Below are 26,484 nucleotides of genomic sequence, written 5' to 3'. Positions count from 1 at the left end.
TTTTAAGCTGGATTCTTCTTCCTAAAATTCTTTCACCTTAACAAGCACTTTTTTTAAAGATTTATTTTATTTATTTATGCAAATATAAAATCTAGCAATCTTGTGCTTTCTAAGGTCTTGCCCTGTATATCTCTGTGTACAAAAGCAACTGGCTTTGAGGGCATCCCATGCAAGCATTTTTTTAAAAGATTTAGCTTATTTGTTTATGCATACAAGAGCTGGGGTGCAGGCCAGAGGTGTGGGAAGTGAGATGATTCACCAGAGAAAGAGTGGGGAGCAGAACAGGTGGACTGATTGAAATACACTGCTGACGGGAGCAGTGGATGAGACAAGAGAGGTCTGCTGTGCCATGTGGGTCAGTTCCCTGGCTAGGGATTGAGCCCACGCTGCCGTGGCTGCAGATAGCTTCTTAGTGCTGAGAGTTAACCCCTTGCACCACCATGGAGGCCCAACAAGCATTTTTTCTTTTTAAATCAGAGACCAAAACTTTGAATTTGAGTCCAAATTTAGATTATAAAATCTAAATTCTTAAAAATTTCAAATTAACATATAAGAAAATCAGTGCTTAAGAATTTAAAATATGAAACAACAAAGTGATGATACCTTTTGGAGGATGGAGTTTATGACCAGTTTTCTCACACCACCCGACTGGGTGGATATCCAAGGCATCTGCATTGACCCAGAAGTCATAGCAATCTGAGTATCCATCAAAGTGCAGCTTTATCCGGTACCCACAAACCTGAAACAGACAAAGCAAACTGATTAAACAAACAATTTGTGTAGAAATTGAAAAAAAAAAATAGTATGATCAAGTATGGTATAGTCTTTGTTAACCAAAGCAGCTTTCTTAACAGCAACAAAAACAGTGAGCAAATGATAAGCTCTATGGTGTTCTGGCAACATTCCCAGTCACATTACGACCCATGGAATCAGCGTGAGGAATAATTTTTCCAAGTGTATATACATCCTCTCTCTCCATCCCCTGTGCCTTACTGTATATCACTAAGGGGACTGGCAGGGAAGCAGCTCGCCCACCCAGGGTATATAGTTTCAGCAGGGTCCCGGGGTGGCTTCCCTGATGTCCACTGTCTTTTATAGAAGCCCCTGTCTTTTTTTTTAATATTTTATTTATTTATGCATACAAGAGATGGGGTATAGGCCAGAGGTGTGGGGCAGTGAGAGAATTCACCAGAGACAGAGTGGGGAGCAGAACAGGTGGATCCACTGAAATACACTATTGAGGGGAGAAGCAGGTGAGACAGGAGAGGTCTGCTGTGCCTTGTGGGTCAGCTCCCTGGCCGGGGATCGAACTAGTGCTACAGTGTACTGCCAAGAGCTTGTTAGTGCTGAGAGCTTGTTAGTGCTGTACTGCCAAGAGCTTGTTAGTGCTTGCGCCACCAGGGAGGCCCAGCCCCTGTCTTTTATAAAGCTCCACACACAGCAATATGTGGCTGGATAAGAGAGCGAGAAATGTCAATGGATTCTCTCTCCACCAGCAGCTGAGTTGGAAAAAGAAAAGCTTCCACAATTTATACTTAGATGAGACAGAATCTGTGGAACACCAAAAACTCACTCTATATGCTGGACACTGAAGCCCTACATCTGCATTCAGGGATCTATGTGTGGGGAATTCAGAGTTAAAGGTGGCAAGGGTTTATGGGGCTTCAGCTGTGTCATGCTCTGCCTTGAGCTCTGGCGAAGAATTGCAGCCTCTCAACCTCCTTCCCACCAGACAGCAGATTTGTTCAAGAGGAACCACACATACACCAGACCTCTAAATGCTCTAGGAGCACCTGGCCTACAGAAACCTGAACAAGAAACATGAGACTGGTATATAGAGCCAAGACAATTAGCAATCCCCCAAAATAACGAAGCTATACAATGACTATTACAGAAAGTTCTCTAAAACATGTTGTACAATTCAAGTGACAGAACAAACTACAGGATAAGTTAGTTTATGAGAAATATTACACATGCACAAGTTCATGTGCTTGTTTATGTGTATATGTTTGCAAATGTATATGTTATTATTCATGTACACATAAATACATATACACAAAGGTATATGTACTTAAACTCTCATTTATACACACACATGGAAATTCAGTTAGAAAAAAATCTGGAAGGATATATACACCAAATATTAATGATTTCTTCTAAGAAGTGGGAGTATAGAGAGGCAAAAAAGGAGTGATGGACTTTTTTATATTTTATCTTCCATATTAGAATTATTTCAATGTATTCATACATAGACAACATCGGCCACTCAGTGACAACACCAAGAGAGATCAGAGCCCCTCTGTAAAGCCAACACTAGGAGCCCCTGCAAGTACAAACTCTCAGAAAGGGTAGGTGTTTGCCACAGGCCACACATCCACCCCTTGGGTTAGAAGGAGCTCAGGTGCTGCTTCTCCTATAAGTCTCAGAGCTCAGAAATCTACTCTGCCTCCTGCCAGCTCTCTCTGCTCAATGCCTGTGAAACAAGTTCCTCTAGTAGATAAGCTCTAGTTGCAAAGGTCATCCTGCTCTGAGCTTCTGCCCTCCCCTCCTAGATTTCTCTACTATACTTTTATGCCATCTGGAAACCTTTGCTTTGGTAGACAATCTCCTACATCCTCAACCTCCTGGCTCAAAAACTGGTCCGTTTGAAACCTTTCCTCAAGTGGAAGCTGCTCCTTCTCCCACTTTGCACTCTCCAAGGCGGGAGTGGGTTAATGTCTCAGCCACACAGTGCTCCCAGGCTCCGATATCTTTATCCCTACTTCACTGTTCTCCAATCTGCTCCTCTGAGACCTAAGCCATCTGGCCACACCAACTCCGCCTCATCTTCCTTTGCGACCCCTTCAAGCAACCTCTCTCACACATCACTAATTATCTCAGTGATGATTTACCTTCTATGGCAAGAAGTTACCCCTTATACTCATCCTTCCCTCCTTCTTGTAATAACACAAGGAAAAACTCCTCACACCTATGGCATATACCTCCTCATATACTTGGAATCATCGCCCATCTCCTCTTTGTCAATTATCTGCTCTCTCTGTACAGTTCAATCCTCACTCCCTAGTGGCTTCTTCAGAATTCAAACACTTGCCAATCTCTTCCCATGGCAAAAAAAAAAAAAAAAAAAAAAAAAGCAGTAGAGAAAGAAAAAGATATTATCTTGCAGGTAAAGGCCAATTCTTCCACTCACACTCTTGGTGAGAAGGTAACAAATGATGAAAGTTTAGGGAGTACTGAGAAATAGCATGCATCAAAAATTTAAAAGTCCAAAACTCTGAACCTGTCAATTCCGGGATGGAATCTACCTGTTTGCAAAGACAAACAGAAAAAGATGCTCACAAGGTACTATCTGTAAGAGAGTGACAAAGCGAAGGGCACTCAGGTATTTATCAATATGAGAGCAATTAAATGAATGAAGGCAAGTCAGCGAAATGAGACACCACTCAGTAGTTAAAAAATTATGTATATGTAAGCTACACTGTCACAAAAACATTTTTCAGATGACAAAGCTGAGTGGAGTGAGCTAAAATAACAAACAGCTTGTGATGATATGCAGTGAAAGGTCAGGGCTGAATTCTTTTGTTTGTTTCAGAAAACAGGTGTACATTTTATAGAGATTGGGAGATGTCCCTGTCAAGACTTGATGATTCTGTGCCTGTCTCCTGTGCTTGAATGGAAGGGGAGGGTCAGTTCCTTCATGGATAATGGTGACTGTCCTCAGAAGTGGGATCCTTCTAGATGCTTCCTGTGCATGTAAATTTTTGTATATGTATGTGTTTATTCTTTTTACATATATATGGTATCCAACATAATATTCTGCTCAGCACCCATCCATGGTCCACTGTGTGAACTGGTTATTATTATTCACTGCAATTGTCATCACCTAGCTATCAGATGTTACTAAGTTCTGCTGAAGCCAAGCTTCTTACACATTCACTAAGTCACTGTAAGAAAGCTATGATAATTAAAACTAATATACAAGATCATCTTATTCTCTTGAGGGGAATTTTTTAAAATACATAATGCTGGTTTAAGGGAGGTGGCAAAGAGGAAGAGATTCTGAGAAGTACTCTCTGTAATATAACTGGGCTAAGATATATTTAACTGACCTGGATTATTTTTCCTGAAAAATTTCATTTATTCATATACACACATACTCTTTACATTACTAAAACTCCATAATTACCATTTTACTTTAAAATAAAGATGAACTACGCTTACCTTTATGTATATGTGTGCATATGTGTGTATAAAAAGAGAGACCTGTTCCTTATGTTAAGGAACACAGTACTGCAAAGGTCAGGACCTAGATAAAATCCTGGTTTTACCACTAGGAAGCTGTGTGGTATTACATACACCACTTAATCTCTCTATCTCAGTTTCTTTATTTATGGAACAAACATGAAAAAAACATGAATTTTGTAAGGTTCTTGCAAAGATTAAAAAAGGTAATATATATAAAACATTAAGCACCAAGCCTGGCAAGAAGTAAAAACAAATAGCACTCTGCACATTATTAGAACCCCTGAATTACCATTTTATTTTAAAATAAAGATGACATTGACTTACCTCAGCCACAGTGAGGACGCAGTAAACAGACTGGTGCTCAGGGTCCACACCTTCTAATTTCATGCCAACTTTAAACCCATTTTTGTTATATGGAAATGATTGATACTAAAATGGAAAAATAACAGCAGCTTTAGTATTTGAGCCTAAATGCCTATTTAGAAATATGAATAATTGTCATTCTTAAAGACTATTTAGTCCAATACAGGAATAACTCCTAAAAATCAAAAGGGAATCACCAAACAATCCAATGTAAACATGGACAAAGACTATATAAACAAGTCATTGAAAAGGTGGTTGAAAATGTTTTACATGTTTGAAAAAGCTGCTCACTCTCACCCATAAAGTCACACAAAGTAAAATGTATTTTACCTATCAGGTTAGTAAAAATAAAAAAGTTTGTTAACTTTGTATTGGCAAGATTCTACAGAAACAGACACACAGTATTGCTAGTAGGGATATAAACTGGGAACATTCTCTTTGACTCATCAAGTCTAATTCTAGGAAATTATAGAGACACGTGCAAACTGACATGTGAACACTAAAACATTTCCATAGCAAAAGATACAAATTATAAATTCCATATATACAGAGTATTCTATCTTAACTTTATTCTAGAATAATTTAAGCTGCTCCCTATTGCCATATATCTACATTATATAGGTGTCTTATATGTCATTGTATGTCATCTGCTGGCATATGTATTAATTAATGGAGAACAACTTAAATTATTATAGGAGACAGAAGGTGGAATAGGATGCATTTGTATAACAGAATGATGCAGACAGTAATGAACTGAGATGAACTAATCTCCAAACTAAGTTAAACAAAAAAGCAAATTCCAAAGCAACATGAGACATATGTTATCATTTGGTTTAAGATGGGGAGGGGAGGATTTGTGTAGAGATATAGCTAAGAAGCACATACAATTTTCTAGGAATGGAAGATAACTGGTAACAGTAGTCACTTTAAAAGATGCACATCTAAACCCAGAAGGCCAAGTCTAGGAGGGGCACACTTCATATTCTAGTACTTTTAGATCTAAATACCATGAATGTATTACCAATTCAAGGAATTCACTATAAACTCTTTTTAAAAAAAATGTGAAAGTCTCTATTGTGAATTTACAAAAAATAATTATAGAATAAGTGCATATGTAATTGCTATTATATTTAAATTTAAATATTCTTTTTTTTTTTTTTATAGAGGCATGTTTTCTTTCCTTCTTTCTTTCTTTATTTGTTTGTTTGTTTGTTTATACATGCACTGGGTACAGTCAGAAGCGCGGGAGGGTGAGAGAATTCACCAGAGCCAGAGCGGGGAGCAGAGCAGGCAGAAGGACCGAAGTACACTGCTGAGGGGAGCAGCGGGCGGCAGGAGAGGTTTGCACGCCATGTGGGACCCTCCTCCGGTGGCCGGGGAGCAGCCGGGGATCGAACCGGCGCCGCAGAGGCCGCGGGCAGCTTCGCAACCCAGCGCTCAACCGCTGCGCCACCGGGGAGGCCCTAAATTTAAATATTCTTAATGTCGATGTACTCATCCTAATTTATTATTCATCACTTTTAAAAACTATCTACATATACATAAAGGTTTCAATGGCAGATTTATTACATACCACAATGAAATATAATTAAGTAATTTAAACCAGGGGTCAGCAAACCACCAACCCACTACCCATTTTTATAAATATAGTTTTACTAGAACTATGTTCATTCACTTGTATACTTCTATGGCAGCTTTTATGACAAGAATATTGGTGACACAACCATGTGGCCCAGAAAGCCTAAAATATTTATATCTGGCCTTTTCACAAAAAGTTTACTGAGCCAATTTTTAGCACAGGGGCAGCAGTATCTACTCAGAACATTTGGTGTCTATGTTTTTAACTGATTTTAAATTGTCTATGATAAAAATATTTTTATTATAGTTAATACAATGTTGTAATTCAGTTTGAGATTTTTGTTGTAAAATGTTGAAAACTTCGGTGACTCATTTTCATTCTCCCAAAGCCACAATGTTTACATGCAATTTCATGCCAGTTTTTATCACCTAGTTTTTCAGTAGCACTAGAAGTATGCCTCTGAAAATCAGGGAATGAAAGCTGCTAAATGGTGAGGAGGACGAGCATATGTATGGCAGTGTGTGCGCACGGAGAAGGTGCCCACACACAAATGTAGTCACCCTTCCAGAAACCACATTAACACTATCATAAAAATCAACAAGAGAAATTATCACGTTTGAGAAATTATCTCGAGTCACATAACCCATGTCCTACACAGACAACAGGAACAAGAACATTAATTTCATATCAGCATTCCAGTTTCTTTGCCCTAATAAACAGTGCTTTCCAGATGGGCCCATACCTCCTTGAACAGCTTCGCTGGCACTGCCACAGCTCTTTCCTCCTCCAGGTAGGATGCCCAGCACCAAGCTTTCTTTCCTTTAGGAGGCAAACCTGAAGTGAGACCAAATGACAAATTTCTCAATCTAAGAAGTTAAGACGTACACTGTGAATGCTCACTGTCCTGAGTATTACTCCATCTGACTCTTCTCTTACTTCCATAGCTCATATTTCTCAGTCTCTTTTCCTGGCTCCTCTTCCCAAAAAGGAGAGTCAAGAAGTGAAGGGTGATGTATGTCCAGTTACGAGGATAGAAGAGTGAGCAGAAGAACTTAAGCGAAGACGATATTGCATGAGGTCTAGTTGTAACGGTATCAAGCAAGCTAAGTAAGTGGGAGCCCCTAGAAGCAGGGGCTCAGAAATTTTTCCTAAAAGGCCAAGAAGTATAAGACTGAGAAAAGGCCAGGGCACTGAGTGGTAAGGGAGTAGCTCCAAATCTTGGAGTAGACACACACACACACACACACACACTCATGAGCCAGATTTTGAGCCACAGAATACACGAGAAACAAAGAGCTGATGTCATTTAATATCAATTTTATTGGGGACTAATCCTTTCACAAATAATGGAAATGAACTGAAGAATATAACAGCTTGATGAGTAGCAAAATGGAAGAAAAGGTATATTGGGAATGATACTAAGAAACAGCTAAGATGGATTTCAGGATGACAGAAACTACCTTAGAAGCTACAGGGGGGAAATAAATTACTGAAGCAAAAAGGTGAAGAAGGGCCACTCCTCTGAGAGTAGAAATGAAAGGGAAGGAGAAAAACTGTTTAAAGACCTTTTTTGAGGCATAACACAAAAAAACTAAGAAATTTACTTCCTTTAATCTCAGTGATATGTAAGATGTGAGGTTAGGTTGGGTATTTGAGACAGACAGAAATATTTCAAATTCTTTTTTGAGCAATTAAGATGAAATGGAGGAATACATCCAAACACTGGAGACAAGCACTTGGCTTATGCAGCGATTTACAGGGAAAACATGATCAGTGGTCAGGAGGGGGCACATACAGTGAAGGGAGCTAAAATGAAGGAGCAACAAGCAGATGTGGCAGGTCAGGGGGGAAGCCCCACAGGGGACACTAAGTCTCTTTCAATAAAGCTGTGAGTCAAGTGTTAAAGGGACAGGCCTAGGACTAGATTCTTTATGAAACTGAAGAGTTGTCTGAGTACCACACGAGGAAGCTGTGACTTCAAAGCAACATTAAAAACCTAAAGCCTTAGGAAATGAACAAGAACAGAGGTTTTAGAGAAAGCGCAGATGTAGAAGAAACCAAGTCAATGGAAAAAATATAGGAAAATGTCTTCATGTTTGCCTTGACCCTACTTGAAAGTCATTCATTTCCATTTTTTCCCCTTATCTACTTTTTCAAAACCCTAATTTCTATTGACAAAATTTAATCAAGGTAACACCCAAAGCAACACTTTAACTATCATAGTGTGTACTACAATTAAGGTCAAAATTCTACTTGTGTGAAATATTTTCAATTTCATAGTTACAAATAAAACATTTCTTTCATGAACTCACCCTGTTTTAATACAGCTGAGTCACCCCGTCTTTTCCTGCGGGCTCTCTGCGAACCCCTCAGGATTCTTCCATCTTGTTTGTTCTCCTACAGTAAGAAAGAAAAATTATGATTTTTTAAAGTTCATGGAACTGGAACCAATGAAAAGTCAGGGCTGTCACTAAGATTTCTGTACTCTTCTCCAATTTAACTTCATAACTTTTGAGGAAAGTAAGAATATAGGTCATTTGAGAACTGTGTTGCTTTTGGCCTGAGGTCATCACAAAACAAGAACGTTTCCAAGAATTACACTCTGGAAACTGCACAGATACTGCTCCTGCCTCCCTGAAACAATTTCTTCTCTCAACTCCTTGGCCACTCAGTTCTGGTTTTCCTCATACCTCACAGGCACCCCTTCCTCAGTCCCTTTGTTAGTGTCTCTTCTCATCCAGTTCCCTTCTCTTCTCTCTCCAATTCCACTCCCAAGGTTTTCGAGATAATCTAGACACCAAATACCCCAGTCCATGTCTTCGACCACTTCTTCCTATGCCTCACTCAGCTGTCTAGTGAGCATCCAAACTCCCAACAGTCATAGGACTCTAGGCTCTAGAGTCTACTTTTGTCTTCCCAGTCTCAATAAATGGCATGATAATCCAGCCAATGTTCAACCCCCCAAAATCTAAGAGTTATCCATGGTTCTCCTCTCCTCTCATATGCCTCTAACATCCACCCTAAATCCACTTACTTCCATCATACGCAGCACCCACATCTAGTCTACTGTCATCAACTCCCAACTGGTTTTCCTGACTCCACTTTCTCACATGTCAAAGCTAGGGTGGTCATTTAAAAACATAAATTATATTAAATTATACCACTGCCTCCAGCTTTCCAGCACATTCAGAATAAAATAAAAACCATTACTCTGATGTACCATAATGCCCTGAACACGACATGAACCACATATACGGCACCAGCTTCACCTTACTTCCCCTCCCCTAATGCCCAAAGGTTCCACCACATAGTTCTTCTACAAAACACACTACCCATGTTCTTGCCTTGGGACTTTTCCCTGGGAGTTTCATTGCCTAGGGGGCTCCTCACTCATAGTTGGTCCCCATTTACTTATTTATTTAAATTTAATTTAATATATATTACATGATTCTTTTTTGTGCAATGCATGCTTTCTCCTCTCAGGTGTAGTCCCCATAAAATTCCCACCACCAATTTACCCGTGCACCATCACAATAGTTCCTTATGTAAGAACACATTCCCTCCCCTGTTTTGATGAGAATTCCCCTCCACTGCAGAGTATCTCTGATTAGTAGCTGGCCATTTATTTTTGTTTTTTAATTTATTATAATTATTTTCTTTCTAGTCCTTTATTTGGATCCCCTACATTCCTTCTATAAGTGAAACCATCTGATATTCTCTTTTTCCTTCTGGATTATTTCAATGAGCATAATCCTTTCCAGCTCCATCCATGTTGCTGTGAATGGCATGAGTTTATCTTTTTGATTGCTTAATAGTAGTCCACTGTGTATATGCACCACATCTTCTTGATCTAGTCATATATTTTTGGTCATTTGGGTTGGTCCCTTTTGTTACTCAGATCACATAGTTCATGTCACCTTCTCTGGCACAATCCAAATTAAAGTACTCAGCCAATCTGAATGCCTTACTATAATTCTTAGCCTAGTACTTGTACAAGCTGATATTTTTCCTGTTTACTTTATGTTCACTTAAAGAGAATACAATGCTCCATCCTCCTGCTCTCTTATCCAACCCAGCATTCTCAGCTCCTAGCATATTGACCAGCAAATAATCTTTGTTCAGTACTGATCTGCAGGAAAATGCTTCAAGACCTCAAAGTTTCTTTTTCACACAGAACTACTAGTATACACTTCCCAGACAAAATATTTATGTTTTATTAGCACATTTTGAATTAGTTTTCCTCAAATATAGCTAACACTTATCTCCCATTTTCTATCTCCTTACATAGTTTTATGAGGTGTATCCAGTTGTTTGCTACTGAGAAAAACTGAAGATTCATTTGCAAAACTGAAGATTTTACTGTTGCCTCTTTTGCTGCAACAATAAATTCCAGGACATCCAACTTCTTCACCATAAAGAACGGGTACTACTATTTAATATTCATATTTTGAGATGAGGACAGTAGCACCCAGAGGGTGAGTAGGTAGGTAACCTACTGGTGGTAAAGCAGCTGCAGAACAAGCACTTCCACTGGGATGCTCCATGGTAGCGGCCTTGGGATACTCACCATTTCATCATCTCTCTCTTCATCCTCCTTGGAGTCAGCTTTCAGAGACAACTTTGGCTTTTTCTTCCGACTACACTTGGAATCCTCTTCCTCATTGTCTTCCATGTCTCTCTCTTCCTTCTGATCTCTGTTGTGTTTACAAACCCAAAATAGTGACAGGAAACAATACCTATCAAATATCTACATATTTATTGCCAGTGTGAAATTTAAAAAAAAAATTCACCGCTCAAAGGAAAATATTTAATATTAGGAGAAATGTGTAGGCATTAAGAATGCCATTGGTAATGAATAGTTTAAACCATTACCATACATGACAGAGCCACAGTAGAGGGGGAAATCAACTACACATTAATTTCAAAAGGGAAGCAGTACCATATAGGAAACAGGTTCTAACAAGTTTAAAATGATTCGTCTTTCACATCTGCCATCCATACTAATAACAGAATTTGGAGATATTTTAGTCTTCAGAGCAATTTTAAAGAAAGTAATTCGCAATTATTAAAAAATGAACAAGTCCAGCTAAAAAAGGTCAAGTGTAACTTTGTAAATTATCAGTTGCCCAACAAAAACAGATAATTCCCAAACCCATGTTCATTAAAATACATGAGAAATTCAACTAAAACATAAATGTCAAGCCATTTATTTGTAATCTACAATACTGAGCAAGAAATATGCCTTCTTTATGATAAGTTGAACTTAGTCAGTCAATCCCCAAATGGCAAAGTCACACACCATCAGCCATAGCTGATCTCTGTCTCTTAATCCTCAGTCTGTCCTCAAGTCAGCACTAGCAAAACTCATTACACAATTCATTATGGCCATCTTTATTCAGCTGATATCTAATCAGTGGAAGCTTTATTCCATTCTGGAGTTTTAGCTATCTAAGAATCCCCGCAAAAAAACAAAAAAACTGTATTTCCATAAATACCAGCATCATCAAAATGTTTATGTAACAGTCCAGAAAAATCTAAAAACTCTTAGGTAGGGAGCTATCAAATTATTGCAAACAAATGGCTAAAAAAAAGAGGCAGAGATTGCACTGCAGGTAGGACATAAGCAGAACAACTAAGATCAGACGTGACTGAAATCTCTATCTATCAACAGGATTAGGGTCCACGTGCTTCCAAAGTCTCAGGGGAAAAAAAGGCATGGATGGGGGACAAATGTCAAAATGTCTGTAATTCCCAAGCACCCTGAGTTTGGACTCTAAAACCCATTTTAATGATGGAATCGGGCAAAAACCTACTTGTCTTTGATATGCCGAGCGCAATTCTGGCTGCAATAGTTTCCTCCAGAAAGACACTCATCTACATTGCCATACTGACAACAGTTCTCACAGAATTGAAGCCCTTCTACTTTCATTGGATCCTTCAACCTGAAAGGCATCCCAGTCTTCTCTGAAAAGACTAAAAGATGAAAAGAAGGGAAAAAATTAAAACCATGACAGAAAACATTTCAAATACATTTAAACTTTTCCTTCTAATAATTTTGTTAGCAAAACTTAATTTATTGTTAGCACACTAAAAGAGTAGTATTTGTTGAATGAATGATTAAACTACAGAGTTTGGGAAAGAGAAGCAGATGGGTTTGGCAGGAACCACTTACATAACACAAATCATTTACATAACAAAAAAATCCTGCAGAAAAATAAACAAAGGATTTTTCTACAGAACTGAAATAAAACGAAGACATTCATTTGTCACTGAAATCAGAAGATGAAGCCATCAATCTATACAATCCTATTTTATATGTTTTTGACAAAATTTAAAAAGGGTTCTCTATGTTATTTCTTCTTTATACCTTTTGATCAGTGATTCTGATTTACTTAACTGGCTAACTGGTTAATCAACATCTCTGTTTTATTCTTAGAGCAGCCCATCTCCCCGGAATATAATAATCCAAATCATTTAGATATAATATAATAATTCCAAATCATTTAGAAACTCACATTTCCTTTTGCCTGGATTGTTAAGCTAATCATTCATTCAGCAAACATTTACTAGGCACCAATTTATACTAGACACTGATAAAGACAGTATAGACCTTGCCCAAAAGAGCGCACAGTCTAGGAGAGAAGACAGGCAAGAAAACCCATATTTATAACCAAATGTGATACATGCAATTATTGAAGCATGAACAAGTTCCAGAAGTAGTACAGAGGAAGAAGCGATTCATTCGGCCTGGAGTGAGAACAGGGAAGGACTTTTTGAAGACCAAACAGAAATTTACCAACTGGACAAAGAAAGAAATGGCATCCCAGCCAGAAGAAACAGCATGAGCAAGGGCAAGGAAAACCAGTTGGTATGTTGGGAGAATTACATGTAATTTAGTGCTGCTGGCAGTGCCAGAACATAAAGCACAAAGAACAGAACAGAGAGTGGATAGACTAAGCAAGCAGGTAGGTGTAGGTCACCCAAGATCTTTATATGTTTTGTGAAAGAGATAATAAGAAATCAGCAAAGCATCAGATAAGCAAATCTACATAAGTTCGTCTAACTTCAGTGTGCAGACACTTGGTGAAATTAGAAGCAGAGTGGTTCTTTCGGAGATTTCTATAATAGTTCAGGTGAGAGCTGTAAGGGTTTAATTAAGACAGTGGCAATGTTAATGGGTACAAAAGGCCAGATATGAGACATATTTAGCAAAAGAAAACCAAGACAATTAAGTAACAGTCTATGGGGCTGGAGTAGAATAAATTCAGGATGACTCCTATATTTTTTGATTGTCCACTGTGTGGATGTTGTTACCATCAACTGAAATATGGGGTACAGAAGGAAGAGCAGATTTAGGGGGAGGGGAGAAAAGAAGTAGAAAATGAATCGCATTTCAGACATGTGGAGTTTGAGGTACCTGAGGGACATCCAGGTGGAGATGTCCAGTAGGCAGGTGGAAATACGGGCCTGGAGCTCGGGGGAGAGGTCGGGGCTGGAGATATAGATTTAGGAGTCATCAGCATATAGGTGTTAGTTACAACCATTGGAGTAGATGAGAAAAAAGTGTCAGGCTTTTGGCTGAATCACCTGGGTAGGCCATTATAACACGGATTTACTTAATAATTTCCAAATTAACCTTGTGCTCTTATAGATCTGACATTAGGAAAGAAGACAGTTTATAGTAATTTTAAAACATAAAAGCTGGGTTCACATCAGTTTCATTATATAAATTGACCCAAAAACATGTGACATGAAGATCACCCAGGATTTTCAAAGTTCCAGCCTATTATAAAATCTTAGATATTCTCATATTAAAACTCGCAAAAGAAAGATGACAATGCAGATGAGTTGCTCTTACCTTCTTGAGCAGTTGGCACCATCCAAGTTGTGGTAGCTGTTGCTTTTTTAACATTTTCCATCTCACTCTCATCTGTAATAACTTCTAGGGCTCCAAACTCATTTACCCGAAACTAACAATGACACAGCAGAAAGAAGAAACATTTACAAAAGTGCTCTGAAGAGTAATCATTTAATAGCTGACAAAGTCTTTCAGCAAATTAATTTTGTTCTAAGCTAATTTACACAGTTATATCTTGATAAGGCTTCTACCAATGCCCTTTGCATTTACTAGTTTGGGCATTCAGGAACGGGGGAAAGCACAAAGCAGCAAGGTACTAAGAGATCAACCCTAGAATGTCTTGTAGAGTTGCCAGGTCATTTATATGGCCTGCAATTTCAAACACCATTTTTTGGCTAAGACTTTTTAAATGTTACATTGCTGCTTATTGAATAATCAAAGTGAGTAGTAGTAAAGTTACTGTTTTCCCTGGAATAAACTTATCTCACCCAAGTTCACCTAGTTCAGAAAGGAGTATCTCTCTTCCAGAAATGAGACACATCCACATCTTATATTCCAAGATGTGAATGAGGAAAGTGGAAACAAAAATCCTGAGCCTCAGCTCTCTGCTGCCTTTCTCTCACTGCTCCATTATATTCACCTCTAATCCTCCCAAACACCTGGAAACATCTGTGAACAAGTCAACAAGCTCTGAGCCACCCATTTTACTAGGGCATTTTGATTTCATAGAAAAATTGTTGAAAGTGTTGAAAATTTCCTCTCACCTCATGATGAGTTTAAAACAAACTGCACTACTCCAACAGCCTAGGCATACTGGGTGTGCTAAAGGCTAAACCCCTACATAAGTCTAGGGACCCCATCCTCTGAAGCATTTAAGTTTACGCTCACATGTGTGAGGTTCAAAGTTTTCTGGATTCCTTCTTTTTTCTTATAAAACAGAATATTAGGAATCCACTAATTTTAATAGGTGATGAAGAGCTAGGAAGCTCAAAATTCAAAAGGATAAAACTTACAGCCAAAAGTTTTTATAGCTTTCACGGAAATATCTGTGACCATGCAGATATGTGGTATTAAAATAAGATCTTCCATTTCCCAATCTAAAAAATCTATTTGCCAATTACATGCCAGCAGAATTATTTATTTTACCAAATTAGATTTAGAGTACAGGTCAGAAAAATCTTAAGCAAGAAATGCCAATAATTATTCTTTCCAACAGGTGAAAGTGGCACCTTAAATAATTCCTTACTCACAGTCCACAATTTTTAAATGCTTTCTATATTGACTGACATTAAGTAGTTAAGGAAAATGAAATGTCTTTTCCCTACCACATATTCCAGATACCAGTTCCAAGGTAACATGTGTATACTACACCTAGCTGGTTCACCTACAATGTCAGTCTAGGAGGTGGCAAAAGTTACATGAAGGTACAGAGCTAGAAATAACTACTTTGGGGGGAAATAGTTTAAGATGTTTGAATGATCAACTCTGAAAACAATATATTTCAAAACAAAGCTGACAGTACCATCTACTGGGCAAGCACAGAAAAAACAGGCCATGGTGATTATTAATTAATAACATTAAAGAACATGAAGGAAAATCAATTCTGAATGAAAATTCTAAAAATAATTGGCAAAAAGCAGCTTTCAAAAGAAAACAGGCATGAACTTAATGATTCAATTTAGATGAGTAATTTACTTTGATGATATGTTGGCATCAATTTAAACATATTTGACAATTACAAAATGTGAGAACTGGCACTAAAAATGTACATTGAACAGAAAGTCTCCTGTGAGCTACATTTCCAAATTGCTGCTGAACTGCAAAACCACCCGGCATTTCAAACACTGAGAAAGAAAAGCATTGGTGGGACTTTCAAATAAAAATTTGCACCTATGATACCTGGCAATTTTAGATTCAAATACTCTCAAAGTTTTTAACTTTTAACATTTAACATTCCCACAATACAATGTTTAACCCCAATCATTGTTTCCTTTTTCTAGCATTTATTGCCAGCAACTGACCTCCTTTAAGCACAAAGTAAAGATGCAATGGCACTCATGGTCACAGTTAACTCCTGTAAGCCAGGCATCCACAGATGGACTTTAGGGGTTGAGGCATCCCAAAAAATATATGGAAAATTATGGGATGGACACACACCTTCTGGGGATAGGATTCATAGGATCTATCAGATTCTCAAACTATCCTATAATCCCAGAAAAGTAAAGGACATCTACTCTCACTGAAGTTACATTATCTCAAAAAATAAAACCTCAAGGCGATTTTAAAGTATCTTGTTACATGTAGAAAGACCTAGTTTCTTTTCACTTCTCAATTTCGATACACTGTGTCTTCTACAATATCACAACTGTAGAAAACATTAAACATAGGTTGTTAGGTGCTAGTAACATTACTGGCATTCCAGAGATTTAATTGCAGAAAAACTGACATATTTCCTAACATTATTTTACCCAATAAGCCACTCGGGCTCTGGAACTGGTAATGCTTTTATGAATGGCTTTAAAACCATGGAAACAACATAATCGCTGTCATTTTAAAAAGTTATTTGCTCTTTTAATCTAGAAAACCAAAAAGCTGTATAAAAATCTATCAAGCGACTCTATACAACCAACAACATGAAAATTATAAGCAATTTATTAAGCAAATCAACTGACATCAGCTGACGTAACTATTTTTATAGGTAGAGAGAGCCAGGTCAATCAGAAAACAATTATGTCTAAAATCTACAAACGGTTGCAAAAGTTTTATTTATTTACTTATTTGGCTAGGTTTGAACTACCTTTAATTGATTCAATCTCATCTTTATTTTTGCTTATAGAGGCAAAGGTTCTTTTCCCTATTTTTGCCTGTCTTTAAGAGACAGTGCTTAGATTACTATTTTTGTTTTATTACTTTGAATGATTAAATCTGCATTCTACTTACTAGTCCTGTTTTAGGGACAAAGATATTTGGTAACTGAATTATTCTGACCATTAATCAAGACAAGGCAAAACCATGCACCAAGAGCACATGTTAAAGTTCCTGCTAGGTTTCTGTGTTGCTGCTGCAGGGTCGTGCTCTTGGGTAAGTGGCAACTACTCTTACCAGATAAGAAGCTATCTATTGCTCTCAGGCGTCTATCTGCATTTTACTGAGAGACTCCAAAGCACTAAATCCCTTCGACCAGAGGAATGACTCCCTGTGGATAAATTTCAGATATCATTAGAAGTTCAGACAGAGAAACTGCTCAGGGAGAGAGTCCTATACCAGGTACCTTTCCAACCTACTTAGTAGCCTGCCTGTTCTTGTGGCTAGCCCTGAGATATTAATGTATAAATACCAATTTGCATTTTAAAAGATCAAGTTAGCCAACAGTCAAGTTTCGAAGCTTGTTAAAGCAAAAATGTTGCTTAATATTTTCAAGAGGGCCTCCCTGGTGGCACAGGGGTTAAAGACAGCGCTATCAAGCTACTGCCAGCCACTGCTGCACAAGTTCTATCCCAGGCCAGCCAGGGAGTAACCAACATGGACAGCAGACAGATCCTGCCTCACCCGCTGCTCCCCTCAGCAGTGTACTTCAGTACATTTGTTTGTTCTACTCCCCACTCTCTCAGGTGAATCCTCTCAACACCCCCTCCCGCACCCCCACTGCACCTCTGGCTTACACCCCAGTTCTTAGATGCATAAATAAATAAATTTAAAAAAATATTTTCAAGAGGGTCATGTTTCCCTTAACACCTGTACTTTCTTAGTCCCTCTTCCAGCAGTCCTTCTCTTTCCCTCCTTCCTTCCCTGCCCCTCCCAAAGTCTTCCCCAAGACACCTATTTTTCAAGCACCTCAAAGTTACATGACATCTGCTCTTCAAAGCCTTCCTGATCCCTCCAGCTAAAGTGACCTTTCTTCCTCTAAACTGCTGTCACATTTTCCTCCCATCACTCTTGATGTGAAAATGTTTTCCTTCTTTAGACTATAATACAATAGTGATAAGAAAATCCATTTTAATTTCAGAAAAGCCTGGTTTTAAGACATGCTTCTTCCAATAACTAACTGACCTTGAGCAAATGAATTACTCTGAGTCTGTTTCCCCATTTGTAAACTGACAACAATGATAGAAACTATCTGACTCAAAAAGAATAAGTAAAGTTAATAAAATTTAAAAATGCTGGTAATGTGCTCATGGAGAACAGTCATCCCTTCGTTCTATTACTGTACCCAAACAAGGAGTTTTTGCACTCTGCTTTATGTACAGTTGGTTGGTCCAGTGTGGAGAGAGGAAAGAGGATTCTAGCAACAGGAAACACAAAGAGGGACCAAGGTGTGAACTAATGGTCTGGGCTGGAAAGGTTAGAAGATAGCCACTAAGGAGTGAGATGAGATGCATCCAGACAGGAAAGTCAGTGCCAAAAAAACTAAGTTTGCAGTAAATTTAAGGGATTTAAACTTTACCATGAAAAATATGGGAAACTGCTGAAAAGATTTTAAAAGCAGAAGACTGACATAACATGACTGGCCAGCTATCAGGAGCCTTACACAGAAATGTTTTCTTCAAAACAGCAATAAAATGAACTATATAAAAACTTGTTTGCATAAGAAACTGACTTCCGTGTATCAGCTGATTGTACTAGCTGAATGAACTTAGGCTGGCTATCTCCGGCTAGCATGCTGTTTGTTAGGAAATCTACATATTTATACCCAATGAAAAAGAGTCTTCAAGAGTGTAAAATAGGCAAACCATGATGTAAGAGTAAATTTGATGATTTGTTCAAGGTTCTTTCTAATATCTTGATTGTGTGAAAAAATCAATTTCTCAATCAGTTCACTTAAGCAACTTGGATATCAATAGAAGGAGCAACTGAATTGAAATCCTAAGCAACATAATTAACTGGTTAATTTCTGAATTTCCTCATATACAAAATAATTTTTTAAATTGTCCTTTTCTTTTTTACATGGAACATCAAAATGTCTATAGTACATGAAGTGAATTAGATACATGGAAATTACCCAGGTAAACAGATGAGCCTAAAAGACAAATCAAATAACCCAGATTATGTAATACTCACTAAATGACTCAATTATTTGATTACTTTAATAACAGTAATAGACTAATTCCGAAAATCCAATCCTTAAAAAACCTTCAGGCAATTCTAATTTTTTTAGGGATGGAAAATCCACTCTATGGTCAAAAATCTAACTGAACAAAAGTTATAAATTTCATCACCTACTTGACACAAAAAAAGCCACTGAGTAGAAATGGGATAAAAATGTTTAAGAGTAAGAGAATGAGGCACTTTTTAAAAGGCAGTCTAAATAATACAGCACAAAGCCAAAACATATATAGTTTGTTTCTTACATATATTGTTTCTTTTCCAATTTTCATGACATAGGTCCTAAATCCCCCTTTTATAAATAAAGATTCTGAAACTCAGTGAGTTTAATAACTTGACAAAGCTATGTGGCTGACATTATCAGAGTCTAAGAAACCATTTTTCTCTCTCAAACACTTAAGCATCCCATTTCCATCATATCTAATCCAGATGGACATTTGAAGAACATTAGTAATAAAATCCTTAGTATTCATTTAATTCCTTATTTTGCTGAGGAGGAAACTGGCCCAAAGAGACTGACTTGCTCAGGGTCACAAAGAACTAAAACTACAAACCAAATCTCTCTGGATTTCACTAAGCTCACTGCAACATATTTTGTTAAGCTAAACTCAAGAAAGATATGTTGGCACACTGCACTTAATTAAGCTTAACCCAACTAAAATCTAAGTGCTTTTCCAAAGACAGACAGGTAGACCAGCCAAATCGCACTACTGAGGATGAACTAGGAAAGGCTTGGTTAAGATAGTTGCCAAGAAGTCACTAAAAGTAAGCCAATATTAGAGGTCAGGAATTTCAATTCAAGACTGTCTAGAACACCTGGATTAGAGAGGCAAGCCAAGTAACAGACTATTAAGGAGATGGGAAGTTCAAACACCTGAGTGACCAAGTACAAACACAAAGTCTGAAGGGTCACAGACAGGTTCAAGGTCCCAGAGATAGGACCAGAGCAAAAGCAAATAAAAACTGAGAGATAGGGGTGGCTGACATCCCAGATGAGTGCTTGCACAACCATGTTTCATGGGGCAGCAGATCTGATCATGGAGTACGTTTGGGGGGTTGGGGAAACGGAGCAGGGTGAGCACATTACAAAAGAAGCACACTGAAGCATCACTTTCTAAAGAGTGTTTTCATCTGTACAAAAGTAGTCTGATTTATAGGCAAGACTACCTTTTGAACAAATGACTATATAAGAATCCAAATTTATAGTATAATTTAAAGGAGGTAAGGAGTCCTGCTTATTCAATATTATCCAGTCTTGAAATGAGAAAATCAGGACACAGGGAGGGTGGTTATCCACTTAAAGTTACAGAGTTCATTGTTACAAAATATTAGAAGCTAGGTCTTCTAAGTCTATCATTTCCACATTTCTTGGCCAACATGATAGACTCAAAATAGAAATGATCTTCCTTGAGGCCATAAATCAAATTTTGCACAATGAACACATACTAAGAAATATCCCCTAGTCCCTGTGCCAAGTGATAAAGGTATGTGCCCAGCCATCAGCATTTCAGTTTGTCTTGAGAGTGCATTGGAAAGGTCTAATCATCTCAGAAAACCCAAGGCGTTTTATACTCAATGGTTTTCATTCTTATTTCACATATATGTACTCAAATATATTTTACTAATAAACACACAGACACATTAGGAAATCTATAAAAAAATTATATAATAGACAGCTTACCTTTAAGTCGCTTCCTGGTAAAGTACCTACTCCATCTTTCCAGTCCATAACACTGAACACATCAAACTCTTGACCACTTGTGCTAGAGGCAGATTCAGTCATGATTTAATTTTTAACCTGGAAGAGGGGGGGAAAGCATATCACTAAGTATTTCACATACAAATTTTAGGGGTCATTACTTCAGTTTCCTTTAATTACATAATTTTCTTGATCACAATATCCCATATTTATAGAGCTAGAAATAACTGCTTCAAAAACATCATTAACATTTTTCCTCATGCAATCCATGATAAATTATAGAAGAAGTATTAATAGAATTTCTAAGTGAAACAGAAAGTGTCAAGTAAACTTTTGCTATTCTTAAAAAAAAAGAAATTCATTGTTTCATAGCATAGCCACTTAAAAAAAAAAGATGATTCCATATGGATAAGCTTCCTTGCTCTCTAAGGATTGTTTTCTGTTTTAAGATACTGAAAAGAGAGCCGGCCTGGATAAAGAATAGAATGAACACAAAATGTTAGTAAACAAAAAAGAGACCACTCTGATAAAGAGAAAAAAAAAAGAAAAAAAATTTCAGTTCACTGCGGATTATCTACCATTCACACTAAACTTGTCAATTAAGTTTGTTCTACCAATACAACCAATGCAGCATGATTGACTCTTTCACAGTAAATTGATTTCTTTAATTCAGTTGAACTTCCTGCTAATTTGATGTTCTGGGATATGGGAAAACAGTTTCAAAAAGAATAGCAAAACACCAATAACAAAGCTATATTAAGAACCAGTTCAGCTAGCTAAACTGTGATGATGCTTCTAAATTTTCATTTTTTTAAATTACAAAATAAACTATTTTTCATAATCATATTATTGGTGGTAGTATTGACAGTTATTCTAGTATACTGCTGTCTGTGTAGTACAGGATAAAACAATTTTATGTTGCTGTCAATGAAAAGTAATGAAAGATTATTGGTTCCTAAATTTGAATGCAAGTATCAGAATGAATTCATTATGCATTTTATCTTTTAAAAATATGAGTATTTTCTAGCTTTGTTCACTGACAAGGTTTAGAAACAACCACCAATCAACAGTAATGAGCATTTAAATGTCTTTAAATATCACAGCTTCCAACTGAGGTCTTGAAATACCACTTTTTGAGATCTTAAGAGAGAAGGAAGAGGGATCTGATGAGTGACAAGAAATGTACAAATTGAGTTTGGAACATCTTGTCAAACAAACAAACAAAAAAAACAAAACAAGAAAGCTATCAAAGGCAACAAAGGTCATACCAGCAGAGTTCAGGGCCCAATTTGAAAAGGTTCCTGGTGCTCAAAGTTAGGATACTGCAGTGAATTGAAACATATTAAATAAACTGAAATCCATTAGTTCATTATGTCACTTAAATAAGAATGCTTCTTCATGCCTCATTGATCACTTTTGAGGATACAAAGAATCAACTCATGTTTGAAAAAGAAACATTTATTTTCCCCATGTAGCCTGAGATCCATATGAGATGTATCTCAGAATATCCAAACTGTTGGAAGAGGAAGCTATCCTTTAAAAAGAAGTCCTCCTAATAAATAAAGAAGGAATGACAGAACTGAAACATTACCATCTGCAACCCTTAAAAAATTAATTACTGTAAGCAACAACCATCAGTGGCTACTAAGAATACAAACTCAAAACCATCTATGAAATTAGATCAAGAAAAAAATGAAATCAAACCTTAGCTGGTCAAGTCTATTTACAGGAAATACTAGTTTTCATAGAAATACTAACACATTATTTGCCATCTTCACTATGTTGACATTCCTACTAACAGTACAAGGCAAGAGCAATAGTGGATAAAACTTCTGGAGAAAAGGGGCCTAATTGCAATATTAGTCACTGCATTCTTTAGCACTGGTATGCAAATGTCAGTGTCATTCAGACTATCCTTAATGAAATAAAGCAACTTTATTAAGACTTGACATATGAATACACATACTTTTAATATTCTAAATGATGAAACAGGAAGCATGCTAAAGTGGCAAGGGTATAGGTTAGGTATGATAAAGTATCCTGGTTGACTCAAGCAAAAGCAGTCATGAATTGTTTGAGATACAAACCGAACATGCTTTTTCATGGGAAGTCATTCTTATTTAACAAACTATGTTTATTCAGGTTTGAACATTTGGCAAATATTTTGTCAAAAATAAATGAAGTACGCCTGTCACATCAAGGAAAATACTGACAGCATTTGTTGCTAATGATACCACTTGAGCATTCAAGGGAAAATTAGAATTTTGGCAAACTTGTATTCATCACCATGAGTTTGACAAAGATTTTTAACTTTTAACTATTAACTATTTTAACCAGATAGTTGAAGACTTTTCAGAGAAGATGGGTGGTGTTATTAACAAATATGATTCTTCTATGATTTTGTAATAAAATATGCCAGCATCTGGAAAAACCACATAACTCAATGAAGTGGTAATTTCCAAATGACCAATACATGTTACAAAATTAAGCCTGGGTAGATCTCAGAGTGCAAGATAGACCAATGGATTTTAATGCAATAGAGCATAAGAAGCTAATTATAGAGTTTCAAATCTCACACTGCAACTGACTGTTAAGAAACCAGTACTTGTCAAGTTTTGGTGTAATATCAAAGTAGAAGGTCTACCATCAAATGAAAAGACTTAAAATGCTTCTCTCTTTCTCACCCCGATAGCTGCATGAAGATTTTCTTTATAGACTATACTTCCAACAAAACAAATTGCAACAGACTGAATACACAGAGGCAGATATGAAAATGTTGTTAGCTTCTACATAATTAGAGATTAAAGAAATCTGCAAGAATCTAAAACAGCACCATTTCTCTCTTTCTTTCATTTTGGAAACTATAACCATAAATCATAAAAATTAAGCTTACATATACTAACATTTTTTTTTAAATAGAGATTTTAAATCATCTATTTTTTTCTTTAGAAATAGTACTAGATATAATCTACACAACAAAAAAAATGGCAAGGAATGGAAAAAAATACGGATAGAAATGGAAGTAAGTTCAAAAAGATTTAAACACATTAAGAAATCAAGAAATCACAGTACCACAATTCTGTTCTAGGTATGTAAACTAGAATTCTAGATATGTAAACTAGAATTCTGGATATGTAAACTATTTTAACTACTTTTTAAAAAAGATTACTAGGTAGGAGTATTAGAATAAATGCCAACTATCTGATATTAGGAAAATACTCTAGCATTGTTTATAGAGTGAAGATGAAGATATTTATTTTTAAAATAAACACCTTAAATAAGTGCCTTGAATAAATTAAATTAAATTAAATACCTTGAATTTCAGAGATACGAGTTGAAAATGATAAATGAAAGGATGTAATGTGAAGAATATGCAGTACACTAATTGGGAAAAGTGATGAAGTAAAACTGGCAAAGTGCTGGTAATTCTTTTTTTTTTTTTTTTAAGATTTATTTATTTATTTGTACAAGCACTGGGTACAGTCAGAAGCGCGGGAGGGTGAGAGAATTGACCAGAGCCAGAGCAGGGAGCAGAGCAGGCAGAAGGACCCAAGTACACTGCTGAGGGGAGCAGCGGGCGGCACGAGAGGTCTGCGTGCCATGCGGGACCCTCCTCTGGTGGCCGGGGAGCAGCCAGGGATCGAACCGGCGCTGCAGAGGCTGAGGGCAGCTTCACAACCCAGCGCTCAACCGCTGTGCCACTGGGGAGGCCCCTGTGCTGGTAATTCTCATGATGCATAAAAGGTCCATGGTGTTTCATTACACTACATCTTAATTTTGTATATACTTAATAATGTCTAATAAAAATACTTTTAAAGTTTCTCTTTAAATATATTATATACCTTCATTTAAAAATAGTAGAAAAACACCTGTGTTTCTTTGAATTTGAGCCATCTTCTGCTGGAATTTACTAGATGTCTCAATATCCTTTCTTCCTTTTTCCTTTAAGTTAGAAAATACCAAATATTATACATATATTAAGTCTATTTCTGAGCATTCCAAAATGTACATGATCTGTATGTGAGGATGTATCAGATTTTGCTATCATTAAGACAACCCTGGGCCTCCCCAGTGGCGCAGCAGTTGAGCACTGGGGTGCAAAGCTGCCCGCAGCCTCTGCGGCGCTGGTTCGATCCCTGGCTGCTCCCCGGCCACCGGAGGAGGGTCCCGCATGGCGCGCAGACCTCTCCTGCTGCCCGCTGCTCCCCTCAGCAGGGTATTTTGGTCCTTCTGCCTGCTCTGCTCCCCGCTCTGGCTCTGGTGAATTCTCTCACCCTCCCGCACTTCTGACTGTACCCAGTGTTTGTATAAATAAATAAAAATAAATCTTAAAAAAAAATAAACACTTTCTTTAAAAAAAAAAAAAAAAAGACAACCCTCAAAAGAGGAACGTGGATGTGAAGGTTTGAGGAAGAATTAATCCAAGAAACAATGAAAATAATAAGTGAAGTAAGACTTACACTAAAATTCTCTATGACTCCTACCTTACTAAATAAAGATTAGCAACAAAATTGACTTCCCTATTAAGTGAACAGGAGTGGCAGCTTTTCCTGATGGGGAGTATAGTGACAGAATAATTTTGCCCCTGGTGGATAAACTAGTTAAACCCTGAGTGAGCCTTTAAAAAGGAAAGTTTTGGGCCTCCCCGGTAGTGCAGCAGTTGGGCGCTGGGTTGTGAAGCTGCCCGCAGCCTCTGCACCACTGGTTCAATTCTCAGCTGCTCCCTGGCCACCTGAGGAGGGTCCCACATGGCGCGCAGACCTCTCCTGCCACCCACTGCTCCCCTCAGCAGTGTACTTTGGTCCTCTTTAAAAATAAATAAATAAAAAGGAAAATTTTATTGTTCTTTCTCTACAATCATCATACCACATGTTCACTGGGTACTAAATGTCAAATATACTACATATACTTTTTAGTTTATTAATTTGATCCACCTTCTTCCAGAAAAAGTTTCAAAGCAAGAGACAAGTCATACTACAAATTTAGATTATCTTATTTATCATAAAGATAGTTCTAGTGTTTATTTTTATTTTATTATTTTATTCATATATATTCACATTATATTAACATTTTTTTTTCTATTTTCTTAGTGAGGGAACATGGGTTTCCAGCACGGTTTCAGAGGTAAAGAATCACACCCCTTCAATTGCATGTCACCATAGCACACCCATTACCAAGGCACCCATAGTCCTCCATCATAGTCCAGAGGGTCCCTCAGAGGCACTCCCCAGCTCCCCACATTCCCCTCCTCCTCTGGTAGCCTCAGTTCTACTATCAGATGTCTAGGGTTTGTTACTGATGTGGTTCTATCTAATCCTTTGTTTTGTTTCTCCATATTCCACATATAAGTGAAACCATTCAGTATTTTACTTCCTTCTTCAGACTGACTTCACTTAGCATTATCCCCTCCCATTCAAATGGATTTTATTATTTCTCTAAACTACACTGAGGAAAGGGACCTGCAGACAGGTTTGACAACACCCAAAACCATAGTTTATAGCACAGCCAGATTTGATCCCAGGTCAGTCTGATTCCAACCCTTAGATTTGGTTTTGTTTTTTAACCACTGCCCTATTTCAGAATCTGGCCCTCTGAGAATCTGACTAAAGCTACTTCCCCTATATTACACCTTGGAAC

At 37.4% G+C, this 26,484-nt stretch overlaps 1 protein-coding gene across 10 annotated transcripts in view; it reads right to left on the bottom strand.

Moving 5' to 3' along the window:
• Positions 1-26,484, bottom strand: part of L3MBTL3 (L3MBTL histone methyl-lysine binding protein 3) — a 111,440-nt gene that overhangs the window by 67,408 nt on the left and 17,548 nt on the right. For 7 of the 10 annotated variants that reach the window (XM_037520372.2, XM_054697819.1, XM_054697824.1 and 4 more), the window contains 9 exons: positions 20,830-20,946; positions 14,046-14,157; positions 13,605-13,679; positions 12,001-12,160; positions 10,755-10,881; positions 8,500-8,584; positions 6,930-7,021; positions 4,570-4,674; positions 604-739 (listed from right to left, as the gene is read on the bottom strand). In XM_037520372.2, the coding sequence (XP_037376269.1) occupies positions 604-739; positions 4,570-4,674; positions 6,930-7,021; positions 8,500-8,584; positions 10,755-10,881; positions 12,001-12,160; positions 13,605-13,679; positions 14,046-14,157; positions 20,830-20,931 (994 nt within the window). In that variant the 5' untranslated portion in view covers positions 20,932-20,946. Of the gene's footprint in view, positions 1-603; positions 740-4,569; positions 4,675-6,929; positions 7,022-8,499; positions 8,585-10,754; positions 10,882-12,000; positions 12,161-13,604; positions 13,680-14,045; positions 14,158-20,829; positions 20,947-22,115; positions 22,161-24,689; positions 24,712-26,484 lie in introns of those variants that run through there. The other 3 variants (XM_054697823.1, XM_054697822.1, XM_054697825.1) reach the window with 3 other exon arrangements.

Source organism: Talpa occidentalis, unplaced genomic scaffold (genome assembly GCF_014898055.3).
Source record: "Talpa occidentalis isolate TD23 unplaced genomic scaffold, MPIMG_talOcc4v2.1 talOcc4.2, whole genome shotgun sequence".
Classification (NCBI taxonomy): Eukaryota; Metazoa; Chordata; class Mammalia; order Eulipotyphla; family Talpidae; genus Talpa; species Talpa occidentalis.
The sequence above is the reverse complement of the archived record's forward strand: the minus strand, read 5'-3'. Positions and strand labels throughout refer to the sequence as shown.